At 35.8% G+C, this 17,611-nt stretch overlaps 1 protein-coding gene across 2 annotated transcripts in view; it reads left to right on the top strand.

Moving 5' to 3' along the window:
* Positions 1-17,611, top strand: part of NUP153 (nucleoporin 153) — a 90,911-nt gene that overhangs the window by 54,571 nt on the left and 18,729 nt on the right. For both annotated transcript variants that reach the window (XM_037518907.2, XM_054698332.1), the window contains 8 exons: positions 697-843; positions 3,011-3,063; positions 3,319-3,445; positions 8,515-8,652; positions 9,406-9,504; positions 10,537-10,624; positions 13,331-13,456; positions 15,761-16,369. In XM_037518907.2, coding sequence (XP_037374804.1) covers positions 697-843; positions 3,011-3,063; positions 3,319-3,445; positions 8,515-8,652; positions 9,406-9,504; positions 10,537-10,624; positions 13,331-13,456; positions 15,761-16,369 — 1,387 coding nt within the window. The remainder of the gene's footprint in view (positions 1-696; positions 844-3,010; positions 3,064-3,318; positions 3,446-8,514; positions 8,653-9,405; positions 9,505-10,536; positions 10,625-13,330; positions 13,457-15,760; positions 16,370-17,611) is intronic.

Below are 17,611 nucleotides of genomic sequence, written 5' to 3'. Positions count from 1 at the left end.
TTAGCCCCTGTGAGAGCCTTTGCATAATGCTGTATATGTAGTAGATGCTCAGTCACTATTTTTTGGTTGAGATTTCCATCTTCATCATTTTGGCAATATTTTGAGTTAACGCTTGCCTTTTGACAAAAATAGGAGTAAACAGAACTGAAGTGTTTAGTATTTAGGAGTTCAGTGACCCAAAGTCCTCACTGAACGTTGTTATCTTTGTAAATTTTCCTTATTAGCAAAGAAGTCAAATCTGAAATGTATAATAGAATTTGAAATTGGCATATCTTCCATCAGTCAGCCAAAATATTGTTCAAATGTATAGTAGCGCTAATAAAAAGTTATATTACAGATTATCTCTTGATAATTCCTAGTGTATTCTATTTGGGTAAAATTGGCTTTAGAGGTTACTGTGGAAGAAATACAATGTTTGGTAGTGTTAAAGAGGTATATTTTTATTTGCTACATGGCTAGTAAAGTGTCTTCAAGGGAAACATTCCTAGATCCTAGACACACACACCCCCGGCCCGCCCCACTCTCCCACGCCTTTCTTGTTTCTGTTACTAGTAATTTTTCTCTCAGCGTTTGTTTGCTTTCTCTATGATGTTCTCATAGTCTCTAGGGCACATTAGCTATTAACAGTTTTTAGATAAGCATTACTGATAATACATGAAAATAAAAGTTTGTCTTTGATTTCTGTTTACCTGTAAGGTGGACTCTCAGTATCCCCCTGTTCAGAGACTCATGACCCCAAAGCCAGTGTCCATAGCAGCAAATCGAACTGTTTATTTTAAACCATCTCTGACCCCATCTGGTGAATTAAGGAAGACTAATCAAAGAATAGATAAAAAGCACAGTGTGAGTATGTGTTTATTTTCACCAGTCTTTGACTAATGATCAAAATGAATAAAAATGGTAACTACATGTACTCTGTCATTATAGTTTAACAGTGTAGATAATGTGTAAGGTATGTGAATTAATGATTACAGATTGCTATGCCTTTAAATGGTTGGCATCTTGACCAGACCCTAAATTTGTGTTTACTAGCAAACGTCAGTATATACTCATTTTTTAGGTAAAATAATTTTGTTAGACTTAATTTCTTTGTATTTTGCGTGTGTTCAATTCTCTGAAATAAGTTTCAGACATTCTGTCTGTTCACCCCTAGCTACTTTGACATGCTTCTCATCTGTATTATCTCAAAGGAAATTACTATTAAAGTCCTTCCTAAGCAGTGTCTTGTCCATGTTCAAGTGTTTATTGCTGCATTTTTGAACTAGAATTCAAGAATTCACTGCTTTTGGTTTTATCCTTTCTAGCCTCAAACCTTCACTTACCATATTGTTTTGTCTTTAACTATTTCATTGAGGTATCATTCATATGCTATAACATTCATCCACTTAAATAGTATATTCAGAGTTGTTCGGTCACTGCCGTAGTCATTTTTAGAATATTTCCATCACTGTTCCCCTAATCTCCCTGAAAAATTACATACTCATTAATAGTCACCGCCCACTCCTACCCTTGCAGGTCTGACAACCACTGATCTCTGTTTAAATTTATTTTGCCATTTCATATAAATGGAATCTTAAAATATGAGGTCCTTTGTGACCGGCTTATTTTGTTTAACAGTGTTTTCAAAGTTTGTCCAAATTATATGGCATGTATCAGAATTTCATTTCTTTTTATGACTATTTTGTTATTTTGAATATACCAAATTTTTGTTTATTCATTTATCAGATTGGGTTGTTTCACTTTCTGGCTATAACAAATATTACTGCTATGAACTTTTGTGTAGAATTTTTTGGTGGACATAAGCAGTTGTTGGGCACATTGGTTTTTGAAGACACCAGGTGACTTGTCTTATAAAATGTCTCATTCTGGGTTTATCTGATTTCCTGTGTCATTTGATTAAAGTTCATTTTTGTATTTACATGGCATAATATTTGTACCTTTACATACATTTAATCTCTTCCAAGCTTCGTAACAACCCAGTTACTGAGAAATTTTGAAAGTGTGAACCCATTCTTTTATCTTTAATTGACATTTTGTAATATTTATCAAAAATTAGAAACTATTTTGATCAGTTTTGGACTTAAAAGATTTACAGGAAAAAAATTTAAGAACTCCTGTTTTGCTACCTTTGCTTTATCTTTTTCCTGTGTTTTCTATAAGCAAAGAATTCCTTACATAACTGCAGAACAATTAGTACATACTATTCTGTGTGTTTATTTAGATAATGCCACCTGTCTACAAAAGAAAAAAAGTCCAAAATCCATGTCTTACATTTAGTTGTCATGTGTAGTGTTAGTGTCATTAGTGCTTTTGAGCGATCTATTTTTAGATTGCCAAGTCGTGATTTTTTCCAATTCCACTATTCCTTCTGCATGTATTAGTTTTCTATGGTAGGGAGGATTTTCTTTTCTCTATTTACTTATGTGTTTATTTTTTAAGTCAACTTGAAGTCATACATTCATTAAATTACAATCCTTGAATTAGTATTTGTTTGATTCTCATATTGCCCTGTGTTTGGCCTTTTTAACTGGCTACTGTGGCTTTTTTAAAAAAATATTTTCTCATTTTTAAAAATATTTAGTTGCTTTTGATAATATGAAATAATCCAGGCTCATCTTGTAAGTTTTTGCCCCCAGCCCTGATTGGAATCAGCTCTTTCTCTAAGAATTCCTGATTCCTTTGGCATGCATTTCAAAAGGAAATTTGTAAATTTGCATGTACATTTTATAGGCTATATGAATGATAAAGCTTTCTGGTTGGTAAGTCTGTTAACTTCATATAAAAGTCTTTTCTTTCAAAGACTGTTGTGCTCAGGGACATTTATTTAATCCCATTTGAAACTCTTGGTTACCATTCAAGAGGCAGAGAGTACGTTGCATATTTTAGGATTCATTAACTAATAGCCATCAAATTCTGATACCAAATATTAAAATTCACAGATAAAAGGATAATATTAAGGAAATTAAAGCAAAAAAAGAAGTATGTAAATGTGCTATGTTTATTTTTCTAGACTGGATATGAAAAAAATATGACATCAGGGCAAAATCGAGAACAACGAGAAAGGTAATGTCATCTCCTACAGCTAAATTTTATGTTTAATTTATAAGGTGTATATTTGATTTACATATGTGTTTTTAAAGATTAAGAAAGTTAGAAGAAACTTTATACATACAAAAATCTGTCAACTTGTAAAATCACATTTAGCTATACATTTTCTTGTTAGCAGTTCTAGGTTTTAGGTATTCAGTTATTTAACAAGTTTTATGGACTATTGTAATATATTATTTGTTTTAATTTTCTTTTTCTTTTTTTGTCTAGTGGCTTTTCTTATCCAAATTTTAGCATGTCTGCTGCCAATGGTTTATCTTCTGGAGTAGGTAGTGGAGGTGGCAAGATGAGAAGAGAGAGAACACGCCTTGTTGCATCTAAACCTCCAGAAGAGGAGGTAGGATTATATACTTGCGTACTCTTGAATTTTATTAAGCTCTTTTATGTGGTGGTGGTGGTGGTGAAGGAAGACCTGGAGGGGTGGTTGGGTGGGATTTGGGGAGACCTAGTGCAAGAATAAGCTATCTGTGTGTGTGTGTTTAAACTACCACACTTTTCAAATCACTTTCACTGTGACAGCACAGGCAACAGAAAACCTAACCCTAACATTTTATAGGGATCATAAAACCGTTCATCAAATAAGAGTTGCAGTTGAAATTGACAGAATTACTGCATATTCAGTTTTTGTCCATACCTGAAACTTAAGTAGATGGGTTAATGCTCTGTGTATGCTTCTCACTTAGTGTTTTCTTCTTTTTATTTGAGAAATTTATCAGCATTGTGAAAGATTACTATGTTATTTAATTAATTTTACAGTTATATGTTTATTCAGTATGAAAATTTAACACAGTCCATTCTGCCGGTTACATGTGGGTTGATTTCTAGTGCATGTTAAGATGAGTATTTATGCACTTGTGCAGTATTTTCTCTAGGCTATTATCTAGCAATGGAGTTGTTGGGTTTTAGGGGATGGTGCACTTCTTCATTGTATTAGATGTCACCTTATCGCTTTTCAAGGTCGTTTTTACAGTTTAACCCTTTGCACTCTGAACCATTTTACGATATTTTGATTTAATTTCTTGTGCCATTTCAAGATAAAACTTCAGGGGAACATGCATGTCTCAAAAAGTTGCGTTGAAATAACCTCAATTCCCTGTAATCACTAATAAATTCCGATGTCCCCTGCAAAGGGTTAACAGCTTTCCCCCCCCCTTCTTACCAGTATTTGATTTTGTTGATTTAGAAATTTTTGCCAATGTGATGAATGACGTGGTGTGCTGCTGGAGTTTTGTTTTGGATGTCCTTGATTTTGGGGGTGATAGAGGAGGGAGACATCTTTTTTTGGGTTTTCTGTTCTCACTGAAGTTCTTACAGAGTTTATTACATTTAAGAAATACACATTTATGGGCCTCCCTGGTGGCGCAGCAGTTGAGTGCTGGGTTACGAAGCTGCCCACAGCCTCTGCAGCACTGGTTTGATCCCCAGCCGCCGGACGAGGGTCCCACATGGCGCGCAGACCTCTCCTGCCTCACCCGCTGCTCCCCTGAGCAGTGTACTTAGTCGGTCTGCCTGCTCTGCTCCCCGCTCTGGCTCTGGTGAATTCTCTCACCTTCCTGCATTTCTGACTGTACCCATTGCTTGTATAAATAAATAAATCTTAAAAAAAAAACCACACATTTATTACACTTATACAATGTTACATTTAAGAAACTTCAATAAAAAGGAAATTATTATCTGATTGTTAAGGGTTTGTTCCTTACACAAATTTTTGATATAGTTCTCAGTAAAACTTGTGACCCTGCCTTTTTTAAAGTTTATCCCTATATGAGGAAAACGTTAACTTGGCTTAGTGTTTGTTAGATGACAGATTTGTGAATTTTGTTTATTTCCCTTCAGTTTCATTTTTAAAGATCCATTTTTTAAGCTCTTTAGCTGAAAGCAAGATTGACATCTGTAGCTTACTTTTTTAGCTGTTGTGTAGATGCATGTTTATTATAACTTTCATACTTGATTGTTGGGAGTTTTTGTGAGGGGTTTTAAATTTTACTTAATTCCGCTCTTATTACCTGTTATACTAAACTGTGAGGAGTTTGTGAAACTCCCCACTCCCAGATCTCTCTATCACCTCCTGCATTCTCTGGACCCCCACTCTTCATTCCAACCAACTGCCAACTGCCAATCTTACATCCCAGGATGCCTCATCTAACTCCTGTCCCTAAGCTCTGTTTCACACTGGAGTTACAGTCTCCACATTGCTGAGGAAAGAGGTACTAGTGAGTGGCTGCCCCAAAGTTTATGCCAATCCTGTGGTTTTTTTTTAAATACTCATAGAATGGGTTTGGGTAGATATTTCCCTTATTTTATTTTGGATCTCAAATATGTTTAGACCACTAGTTTCTTTCTTTCTTTCTTTTTTTTTTTTTTAAGATTTATGTATTTATACAAGAATGGAGGTACAGGTCAGAGGCGCAGGAGGATAAGAGAATTCTCCAGAGAGAGCAGAGCAGAACAGGCAGACAGACTGAAGACACTGCTGAGGGGAGCAGTGGGCGAGGCAGGAGAGGTCTGCTGCGCCATGTGGGCTTCTCCCTGGCTGGCCGGGAATCAAACCGACGCTGCAGACCCTGTGGACAGCTTCACAGCGCAGCGCTCAACCTGCTGCGCCACTGGGGAGGCCCTAGACCATTAGTTTCTTAATTCAGTTATAGTTAATAGGAATTTTTGATGAAAGATTGAAGATTCATTTTTGTGGACTTTTTAATGGATTTTTTGGAAAGGTCGAATGGAAGGAACTTTGGATGGATGTAAAGAAATTATGCTAATTTTAGATACCATTTCTATATAAGGAAGGATTAGTGTATTTTGAGTCAGTAAGCATTCAGGTTATAAGAATGCTATTGAAAATAACCCATTTTTGCAAATGAATGTGTTTTAGCTTCCCCCTTATATATTAGATAACAAAATTTGTAAGGAGTCTGTGTTATTCATGAAACGTTGCCATTTTGTTTCTGTCATGTCAGTGTAGGTTTTTATAATGGAAAAACTCATTGGTACACTTGATTTTAGCCAAAAGGCCAAAAGGCTTCCGCTTCTCCAAGTGGAAGGGAAAAAAAAAAACTCCCCGATATAAATAGGCAGTATATAATAAGGTTGAATTTGGGGAGATATAATTTCTTAATAGTGCCATGTGTCAGCAGTCCTGTTACTGGTAGTGAGTTACCTTGGTCAAACTTCGAACATCAGTTAGCTGTAAAATGGGGATAAGAAGTCTGCCATTTAATAACTATGTTGGACCCTACTTTTCCATACCTGTTTCCTCACAGCAGTAGTAGTTACTTCATGTGAGATGACAAGTGTAAAGGTATTCCAAAGATAAGATGCAGTAAGTCACAGATCTGATGGCATACGTTCAACTTGATGTGTCTTATTTTAGCAGAATTCTTGACTTTCTCCCACATTTGTGGGACTCAGTTCTGATTAAGTCTAAATTTTGAATAGGAACCCAAATTTAGAATTGAATTAAGACCATCAGTTATATAAAGAAATCACTGTGGCCAAGTATATGGTTAATGAGTTAGCATGAGACTTACTTTATGTCTTTACATTCCCATCAATGGTGTATAAAGGTTCCTTTTTCTGTACATCCTCACCAACATTTGTTAGCATTCTTTCTCGATACATACCATTTTCATAGGTGTCATGGTACCATAGTTTTGATTATTATTTCATAAGAGATGCTGAAGAACCGCTCCCCCCTTTTAAATACATATCTGTGTTGGTTATCTTTGTATCCTCTCTGGAAAATTGTTCAGGTTTACTGCTTTTTTTAAAAATTTTATCTTATTTATTTATTTATTTATTTATTTATCTATCTATCTATTTATTTATTTTGTGGGGCCCTCACCGGTGGCCGGGGATCTAACTTGCGCTGCAGAGGCTGCGGGCAGCCTCTCAACCCAGCGCTCAACCGCTGCGCCACCAGGGGAGGCTCAAGGTTTACTGCTTTTTAATTGGGTGTCTTGTTTTGTTTTGTTTTTTTTGTTATTCAATTGGATGCTGCTTTATGTACTTTGGATATTAACCCCTTATCAGATATATGATATGCAAATATCTTCTCCCATTCAGTAAGCTGCCTTTTTAATTTGATATTTTTTTTTGCTATGCACAAGCTTTTTTGCTTGATGTCCCAGTTGTTCATGTTTGCTTTTGCTTCCCTTGCTTAAGGTCAAGAGAATAATTTTTTCTGTGTGCTCACATATTCTCCATTTAGTAAGCCATTCCACTTCATGTTGAAGAACTTACGAAGCAGCTTTTATGGCAACAGATCCTTAGGTTTCCTTTCTCTGAAATTTTTCTTAGGATTTATTTTTATTTATACATACAAGAATTGGGGTACAGGCCAGAGCTGTGGGGGGTGAGAGGATTCACCAGAGAAAGTAGGGAGCAGAACAGGCAGATTGACTGAAACACAGTGCTGAGGGGAGCAGTGGGCGAGACAAGAGAGGTCTGCTGTGCCACCTGGGTAGCTCCCTGGCCGGGGATCGAACTCATGATGCAGTGGCTGTGGATAGCTTCATAGTGCCTCGTCTTAACCCTTGCGCCACCAGGGAGTACCATTTTCTCTGAAATCTTTTTTTTTGCATTTTTGTTTGTGTGTGTGGGGTCGACGTCACTGATGTGAAATTTGTATATGATGAACTACATCCTTTTAAAGTATTCAGATTGTATAGTTGGCAGTGAACTTTCCTGAACTCAGACTATTCCTTCATGATGGGCAACAATAAAACTTTGTAGTTTTAGTTGGCAGCTTGGTGTCTGCCATATGCCCCTGTGAGTTACAGGTGTGCCGGAGGTTTAGATACAAGGGCTCTCCATCTGTCACTCTTCATTGTTTCATCTTCCCTCATTTTCTGGCTGCTCTGGTCACCTGTTGACAGATTTGTCATTTTTTTCTCTGAATTTTGCTATCCAGTGGCATCCCTTCACCGAGAGAACAGGCAGTCCCCTCGATGCCCTCGCTCCTTCCAGCGTCTTCTCCCCTTTACTTTCTGCTTAATTTTGGTTGCTCACCTGTGTTCAGGGGTTTCAGTAGTTTGTCCGAAGTTTCTAATTGTTAACTGTGTCGGCACATTGTTCAGGCAACACATTATTCTACCACTAGCACAAGTGGAGCTTTTCTTGCTTGTTTTGGATCTGGGTCACTTGAGACCATGGTGATCGTCACTATATTTCATTAAAACCCAAGGCAGCTCACCAGATTCTTCAGTACTGACATTTATTAAATGCTCATTTTACATAAAATCATTTTTAGTCATTTGATTCAAGACCCTACATTGTTAACGTGGTGCTACCGTCTCCTTATTCTAAATTTATCTGCAAATATATCAGTTGTATTTGAAAAGAAGTAGACACAAAAGAATCACATGGAAGATGACTCACATTACTATGAAACATGTTGTGTTTTAGGAAATGGAAGTACCAGTATTACCGAAAATCTCTCTACCCATCACCAGTTCTTCACTGCCTACCTTCAATTTTAGTTCCTCTGTGATTACAACTTCTTCTCCATCACCTGTCAGTCCTTCACAATCATTAACAAACAAGGTATGTAAGCATTGTACAAATAGAGGTGATTTTTGTTTTTATTCTTTTAAAGGCTAATATTCTGTTTAACGCGGTGATTAATTTTTCGTATGGAAATTAATAATAACCCAGAGTAAGAGGAGGAAAATGAAAACACAGTGGTTTACTTGTCTTTTCATGTGCATTATGATGGGGGTATTTTTCAATTCTTATGTAGTAAGCTAGAGAAGTGATTGTAATTTTGTTTCCAAACAATGTTCCTAATTAAGATGATTTTGGGTGAAGGTATAAATGGATGTATGTTTCTATTTCTCAAGTAGAATTAACATTTTTAATGTGTTACTGAAATTTTTATCCCTTTTCCTGGCTTTTACTTTATAAAAAGTAAAAACAAGAACATATTCTTGTGCGTGTTACTTTTGTAGGCATATAGCCACTTGTAAGATAGTGTATACGCCTAAGAAGAAATCTTTTTTTTTTTTTTTTTTTTTTTTGATAGGACCCTCGCTGGTGGCCAGGGAATGAATTGGCGCTGTAGAGGCTGCCCGCAGCCTCTGCAGCCCAGCGCTCAACTGCTGCACCACCAGGGGAGGCCCAAGAAACCAGATTTTTATAGCAGTTATTGCTTAGTATTTTTCAGGAGTTAAAAAGTGATTTTTAAATATAAAGTGGGAAATTGCTTTTGACTTCTTTGGAATAATTTAAATTTATTTTATTGTCAATTTCTTTTTCTAAAAAGCTGTTTTTATATAATTTAATAATTTGGAAAACCAGGTACAGATGACCTCTCCAAACAGCACTGGCAGTCCCATGTTTAGATTTTCATCTCCAATTGTAAAATCTACTGAGGCAGATGTACTACCTCCATCATCTGTAAGTAGCAAGCAAGGAATATTTCATAATTAATGGATTTCAGAGACATACTATATTTTTATCAAATCCAAGATGCCAATGATAATAAATACCACTATTTGTCTTCAAACTAAAAAAACTTTCCAATGTGCGAAATCTTGAATGAATGAGAACCTATACCTTTTTTAGTGGATAAGACATATAGGCATTTGCATCTACTGTGTGATAGTTAAGATGCATACATCTTGATACCGTTAATACATTTCCCTTTACTCTTTAAGAAAATGGACATTCCTTTTCACACTCAATGCTATTACTATACCCAAGAAATTTAACATGATATAATAATAGCATAATCCATATTTAGATTTCCCCATCTGTTTCATACTATAATTGCTGTTCTCTTGTTCATAGATCCCACTACAGTTGGACTCAAAAAGCTAAATCATGCTGTGCTTAGTTAGTGCACCTGTTGAATTGTCTTTAATCTAGAAAATTTTGAGCTTTTAGTGTCCCACAATATGTATTTGTTTTTCCATAATTAAATATTTTAGATAATAACATATAAGCTTAATGTTCAGATTGCCCCTCCTATATTTGGCATGTGTATGTCACTTTACCATGTTGCCATAGTTTTTCCTGTGTTCTTATTTTCTGTCATTAGATATTTTAGATCACCTTTTAATTTCTTTGCCACATCTCTGAAATCCACTCATTGTCCAAGAAATCCCTGACTTTTTATTAGAAAATGGCATTGAGAATACCTGGGCATTAAGAACACACTATTATTTTATTTACTGCTTTGAAAGAATACAATACCTAATAAATAAAAATGCTTTTAAACTAGGACACCATTCATTACATTAGAAGAAACACTGAAAAAAGAAAAGAAGCACTCTAGTTTTAGAGATTTTAAAATATGAAAGTGGCAAATTTTAGAAACAGTGAAATTTGGTTTTTTTTTTTTTACTTGCAGTTAAAAATGGGCTTTAATTGATAATTGTTTAAAACTATACTGACTCAACTTTTAAGGGGATACTTTTCTTTTTACAGATTGGATTTACATTTAGTGTGCCTGTTGCAAAAACAGCAGAACTTTCTGGCTCTAGTAGTATTTCAGAACCAACTAGAAGTAGTTTGGGTAAGTAAAAATTTCTCAGAAATTTTTAACATTAAAATAGATGCATACATTAGTACTTTAAAATTTATCTTTCACCATTGGCATTTCTTGTAGATGGTTTCATTTGAATGAAATTAACTCTGAGAAGCAAAGTGGAGCTAATACCAACCTTCTGACAATGCTTTTTAGCAATACTTTTCAGAGATACTTAGATGTGTGGTCTTTAGTTTTGGGCACATTTTTTTTTTGTTATTGATGTGCAATTGACAAAAGATAACATCATTCATTTCAAAGGGAAGGGTTCAGTGGTGTTTAATATAGTCACAGTTTTGTGCAATTACCACCTTTATGTAATTCCAGAACATTTTTATCACTCCTGAAAGGAAACCTGTAAATGTTAACCAGTGACTCGTTTACCCCAGCCCCTGGGAACCACCATTAGGTTCTGTTTCTGTGCATTTTCCTATTCTAGAATTGAACAGTTTAAACTTTTGCATCTTCTTCATTTAATGCTATCAATGTTTATCTATATTATAGTGTTTATCATTATTTCTTTTATTGTTAAGTGATATTCCATTGTGTAGCTATACTGTAATTTGTTTATTCATTCATTGATGGACATTTTGGCCCTTTGCATCTTCTGGCTGTGTGTGTGTGTGTGTGTGTGTGTGTGTGTGTGTGTGTTTGTATACTGGTTTCAGTGCTTTGGAGTATATAGCTAGGAATGGAGTTGATGGGTCAAATAGTTGAAACTTTCTCTGCTGCTGGCTCATGTCTGATTCCCACCAACAGGGTCTGAGGATTTTAATTTCTCCGTATTCTCACTTCACTTAGTGTTTTCCATTTTTTGGGTCATAAACATCCTAGTGGGTGTGAAATAGTGCTTTGTCGTGGTTTTGATAATGCATTTCCTTAATGACTGAGTAGTGCTCTTTTCCTGTGCTCGTTGGCCCTTTGTATATCTCCTTTGGAGAAATGTCTATTCAAATCCTTTGCTAAAATTTTTAGATTTTTTTGTTGTTGTTGCCGAGACATAAGCATTTATTCTCACAGTATTTAAAATTTATCATTATTTGTTATGATGATCTGTGCTCAGTGGATTTTGATGTTACTATTTTAATTGTTTTGGCTGTGCCCTTATGTGATATGGCAAACAGTAAATGTCTTGTGTGTTCTTCCTGTTCTATCCACTGGTCATTCCATGTCTCTCCCTCTCCACAGACATACCTATTTCCTGAGATACAATTGTTTTGTAGTTAGGTCAAATATAGGTTAATCCTATAATGTGTATAATGTGTTCAAGTATTCATGCATCTGTCACTTTATATCAAAAGCTAGAAATGATAAACTTAGTGTGGAAGGCCTGCCAAAAACTTTAATGAGCCAAAAGTTAGACTTCATTACCAAACACGCAAGTTATGAATGCCGAGGCAAAGTTCTTGAAGGGTTATAAAATTGCTACTCCATTGAGCGCAGGAATGATAAGAAAGATGTACAGCGTTATTTTGCTGATGTAGAGAAAGTGTTGGTGGTCTAGAAGGTCAAACCAGCCACAATATTTCCTTAAGCCAAAGTCTAATGCAGAACAAGGTCCAAACCCTCTTTAATTCTGTGAAGGGTTAGAGAGCTGAGGGAGCTGCAGAAGAAAAAAGTTGAAGCTAGCCAAGGTTGATTCATTAGGCTTAAGGAAACATGCTGTGTCCATGACATAAATATGCAAGGCAAAGCAGCAAGTGCCGATTTATTTTTTTTAAGATTTATTTATTTATACAAAAACTGTGGTACAGGTGAGAGGCGTGTGGGAGGATGAGAGAATCACCAGATCAGAGCGGGGAGCAGAACAGGCAGACAGACCAAAGACACTGCTGAGGGGAGCTGCGGGTGAGACAGGAGAGGTCCGCTGCACCATGTGGGTTTTTCCCTGGCTGGCCACGAATTGAACCGGCACTGCAGAGGCAGCGGACAACTTCCCAGCACGCCGCTCAACCCACTGCGCCACCAGAGAGGCCCAGCAAGTGCGGATTTAGAAGCTGCAGCAAGTTATCTAGAAGATTAAGATAATTTATGAAGGTGGCTACACCAAACAACAGATCACTGGTCATTAACAGCCACGGCTACTCTTCATACACATTAGATACCAACAGTTAAAATCTTCTGGATTTTTAACCTGCTTTTACCCATATCTATGCTTTTGGGAATGATTGATGTGGGTGCATTCTGTAATTTATATAATCCCTCATTATTGAGCAACTGTCATCCTGGTTTTTTTTAAATTATAGCTGAAGAATATAGTCAATCATAAGATTTATCTCTAGAAATGAAAGAACTAGCTCTGTTGAGTATGAGGTTTTCTTTTCAAATCAGTATTGTAGTTTGCTGTGTAATCAAATATATTATTTCATGCAGCATATAATCTTGCCTCAGTTGCCACATTCCTCTTATGTGTTTGCCTAGTTATTTTTGATACCAGCGAGTTCCTTAGGTGGCAGTTGTGGTTTATATTTTTTGCCCTTTTGGAGGAAAGGAGGAGTAGAGTATAGGCAATGGTGTTTGTACTTCCTGTAATGGCAGATTACCCTATCACTTAAGTCATTTTCATTGTCTTTGATTTGTAAGTAATTTTTTATGATGTTTATCCAAATTGTCTTTGAAAGATCTTTTTAATACATTTAACTAAAGTTCAATGCTTTCTGATGGCATATTATTTTCCAATTAAAAAAATTATAGGTCAAGACATCACCGTAGTTAACAGTGCAAACTGTAAGAAGAGTCCAGATGAAGATTGTTATGGCCCTTTTAGACCTGCAAAAATCCTTAAAGAAGGAAGTGTCCTAGACATTCTGAAAAACCCTGGTAAGATTACAGCAATTCTTGAAAGTGCCTAAAATCTGAATTATAAATTCATGACCTCATTTTAATGTCATTTGTGTTATGCTTTAGACTTTTAAAATTTATAAATTGTGTGTTGTCACATTAACTTTTTTAATTTTTTTTTTATAAAGAGGCATGTGTTTTTTTTTTTTTTTCATTTATTTATTCGTTTTTTTTTTTTTTTTGTTTATACATGCACTGGGTACAGTCAGAAGCGCGGGAGGGTGAGAGAATTCACCAGAGCCAGAGCGGGGAGCAGAGCAGGCAGAAGGACCGAAGTGCACTGCTGAGGGGAGCAGCGGGCGGCAGGAGAGGTCCACATTAACTTTTTAATGTAGAATCAGATGTAGTTCTTTTAGGGGAACTATCTTAGGAATTTTACATATTTCTTTAGAATTTACATACCTTGTATTATTAAAATGAAATTTCTAAGAGACATATAGAAAATGTTAATAGAGATAGGCCAGTATGGTGTAAAATGAATAAACCTGCCATAACTAGGCATGTCTTTTTCTGGTAAGAGCATAGAACTGCCTAGTAGGTAATAATTGAAGACAATAAATAGAAGTCCTAAAATAGAAATAAATTTTCAGTTTTAGAATCAAGGACGATAGGGGGGCGGGGAAGGAGGGATTGGGGTCAAAATAAGGGGGTTGAAATTGTATGGGGGAATATAAAAATAAAATTTAAAAAAAAAAGAATCAAGGAAGATAGTCACAGTTCCCATTGTGATATATACTATAAAAATGGGTTTATGAAATAATCTCATAGCTGAGAAAGAATTTAGATTTACCCAGCAGATGCAGTCATGTATAATTGAATGGGAGTTTCAAAATAGTGTTGACTGCTCCAACAAGATTGAGAAAGATTTGGTTGCTTTGTTTTAGTGCTCTCATTTTATAGATGAGTACATTGCGCATAGGAATCTCAATAACTTAGGTGACTATGTAGTTACGGCAGAACTCCACAGAGTGCCTGTACTAGCATTAACCAGGTAGTTGGTAAGCATCAAGTGGATGTGTTTTATTGTCACATAATTCAAACTTTGTATTTATAATGCCATTCCCTCCCTGTCTTTTAACTTTTTTTAAAAAGGCAAAAATTTGGAGGAATTGTAACTTCTTTTGAAAGATATTTGGAAAATCCACAAATAGTGAGGAAAAAAGAAATCTTTAGTACCTTGAGAATGAGTGCTGTTAAAGTTTTGCCAACCTTAGTGACTCAAATTAGTCATTAACAAGACAGCACATTGTTGACTGTTGGGGATAACTTATGTGGAATTATTTTGCCCTGTGCTAACAACAATAACAAAAATTCTGTGCTGGATCATTTCTTGGCATCACTAGAAAGTCTAACGACCTTCCAGGTCTTCCATACAGTTTTCTTTTCTTTCGGTGCTAAATGCTACAGAAACAGGTTATTGAGTTTGTTAGTATCTGTGAAATTGATCCAGAGTAAAGGATTGGAAGGTTATTCTCAAAAATAAGAGTAGTCTGAGTGAATCAATTCAATGATAGCAGCTTTGGTAGCACAAAGACTTTTTTCCCCTCCTGTCATTCCATGGTTCTATGTGAATATGTTGATTTTCTAAGTAACACCTAAGTGATTACAAAAAAGAAACACTTAGAATGTGAAAGGCTATGAAGAGTATATTGGAGGGAGAATTGAAGCAATTTTATTTGAATTAGTGTTTGGTTACTACTCAAATACTTGAACGTATAATTAAAATAATTCTTTCCACCGTGTTGTATTTGGGAAGGACATCTGTCAAATTAGCATATCCATACAGCTCAGCTGGATTATACTGAAAGTAGAGCATTCCACAACAGTGGATTATGATTGGATAAAATTAAAAGATTATTAGATACTGAACTCATTTCAGGTAGTTAAGGGAAAACCTGAAAGGAAAGACAGATCAGGAAGGAAGGCTATGAAAGGCTATACTGCAATTCACTATTACAAAAAGGTATAGAAAAATGAAGATGACAGTAGACTGTATCAACAAATCAGTATAAAAATAATTGCCTCAAATTGGTATTGGTTGAATTAAGTAGAGATTCTTGGAGAAGAGGATCATATATGACAAACAGAACAGCATCTTTAGAATATTAACTAAACGTTGCGTATTGTAATTAATAACTGCTCAGGTGAAAAACAACTCTTAAGTAATCCATTGGATTGTAGTAACTCTGCAGTAAGATAAATGTGTTTTCCCCAAGTGATAATTTCAGTTAATGTTTTCATTAGAAAACTTCTTTTCATTCTCTCCTCTTCCCCTCTTTGTAGGTTTTGTATCACCGAAGACAGATTCTCACCCAACAACTTCAAGCCCAGTAGTTTATACAAGACCAGCAATAAGTAACTTTTCTTCTAGTGGAATTGGATTTGGAGAAAGTTTAAAAGCTGGGTCATTGTGGCAGTGTCATGTCTGTCTAGTCCAGAACAAAGTCACAGACAATAAGTGTGCAGCCTGCCAAGCGACAAAATTGCCAGCAAAAGATACTGCTAAACAGACTGGAATTGGGACACCAAGTAAAAGTGGCAAACCAACTCTTTCTGCATCAGGGACAGGCTTTGGAGACAAATTTAAACCAGCAGTAGGAACTTGGGATTGTGATACCTGTTTAGTACAAAATAAACCCGAAGCGATAAAATGTGTAGCTTGTGAAACACCGAAACCTGGAACTGGTGTTAAGCGAGTCCTTACATTGCCAGTGGCTTCAGAAAGTGCTGTCACTGTGGCCACTTCATCTTCCAGCTGCACTGTGACCACTGGTACCTTAGGATTTGGCGATAAATTCAAAAGGCCAGTGGGATCTTGGGAGTGCCCAGTGTGCTGTGTTTGTAACAAAGCCGAAGACAATAAATGTGTGTCCTGTATGTCTGAGAAACCAGGTATGTTTGCAACTATTTGGAATAATTTTTTATATTCCTTTATTAGAGAATTTAAATTTTTTCTGTGTAAGATTGCCTGGAACAACCTTAGTATTTTAAATGTTTCAGAACAAGCATTTCTTACACATCTTAATTTTTCTAAATTATCTTGATTTGCTTGGGGCTGTATCAGCCTGTTCTCTTAAAATAGACTACCATGTGTTTTCTTAGAATAGGCTGTGTGTTAATCCGTCCTTTGTATACTCTTTGTATCCAGTTTTATCAGAAACTTCTTGCTTTCAGCATCATTTTCAAGTTGATTATTGTAGGTGCTGAAAGGTCCTAGAACTAGGAAGTCTTTCTTAAACTTTCATACAGAGTAAAACATTTCTTTGTTTCTTTTTCTCTAAGTAGAAGTGAGGATGACTAGTCATTTCCACGTCATGAAATTTTCAAGGACATTATGGCTGTGATTGAATTTTAATGGTGCTACCCGCATGCTGTCTGCCAGAGATAGTACAATGAGAGTAAATTCCTGAATCATTAATGAAAAAAATATCAGGCAACCAAAATAATGGTTAATTTTTCTTCCCCTGTTACTTGGTTGAAATTTGAAAGAGTTGCTGAAGATTCACATTGATCTTTAATTCATTTTTAATTCATCTGGAAATGACTGCATTGATTCTATAATATCATTGTATAATTATTGGGTATAGATAAGTAGTCACATGATGTGGGAGCTACTTTATTTTTATTGCACTGCTCAAGGTTTTGTTGTTTTAAGTCTGCAATGGAAACCCCGAGTTATTTTAGCCCAGGTAATTGTATACTCGTTGTGTCCAGTTTTACCCCTCCTTGTTGAACACAAGGGTTGGGTGGTATTTCTAACTCCTACTGGACATCTCTACAAGAGTAGGATTTCAGAAACTTCATTCTGAAATACCTTTCTCTTTCCATCTGGCATTTCTTCTCCTCTTCTGGGAAAAAAAAAAAAAGAAAGCCCTTGATGGATACAAGAAACCAAAAATAACTCTGAGTTGATGAAAGAATAAAGCTTTAGTCAGGAAGTAAATTGTTACACACAAAGCTCATACGTAAATGATGAACTACTATTTTGAGCAGAGGAGTGATGTAGTCAAGTTTTTATTTTTGATAAATCTCTCAGTTGGTTTTTGGAGCATAGATTTTTTTTTTTTTATAAGATAGATTTATTTATACATACAAGAACTGGAGTGTAAGCCAGAGGTGCTGGGGGCGGAGGTG

This window comes from Talpa occidentalis, unplaced genomic scaffold (assembly GCF_014898055.3).
Source record: "Talpa occidentalis isolate TD23 unplaced genomic scaffold, MPIMG_talOcc4v2.1 talOcc4.2, whole genome shotgun sequence".
NCBI lineage: Eukaryota > Metazoa > Chordata > Mammalia > Eulipotyphla > Talpidae > Talpa > Talpa occidentalis.
This window is presented reverse-complemented; position numbering and strand designations above follow the sequence as displayed.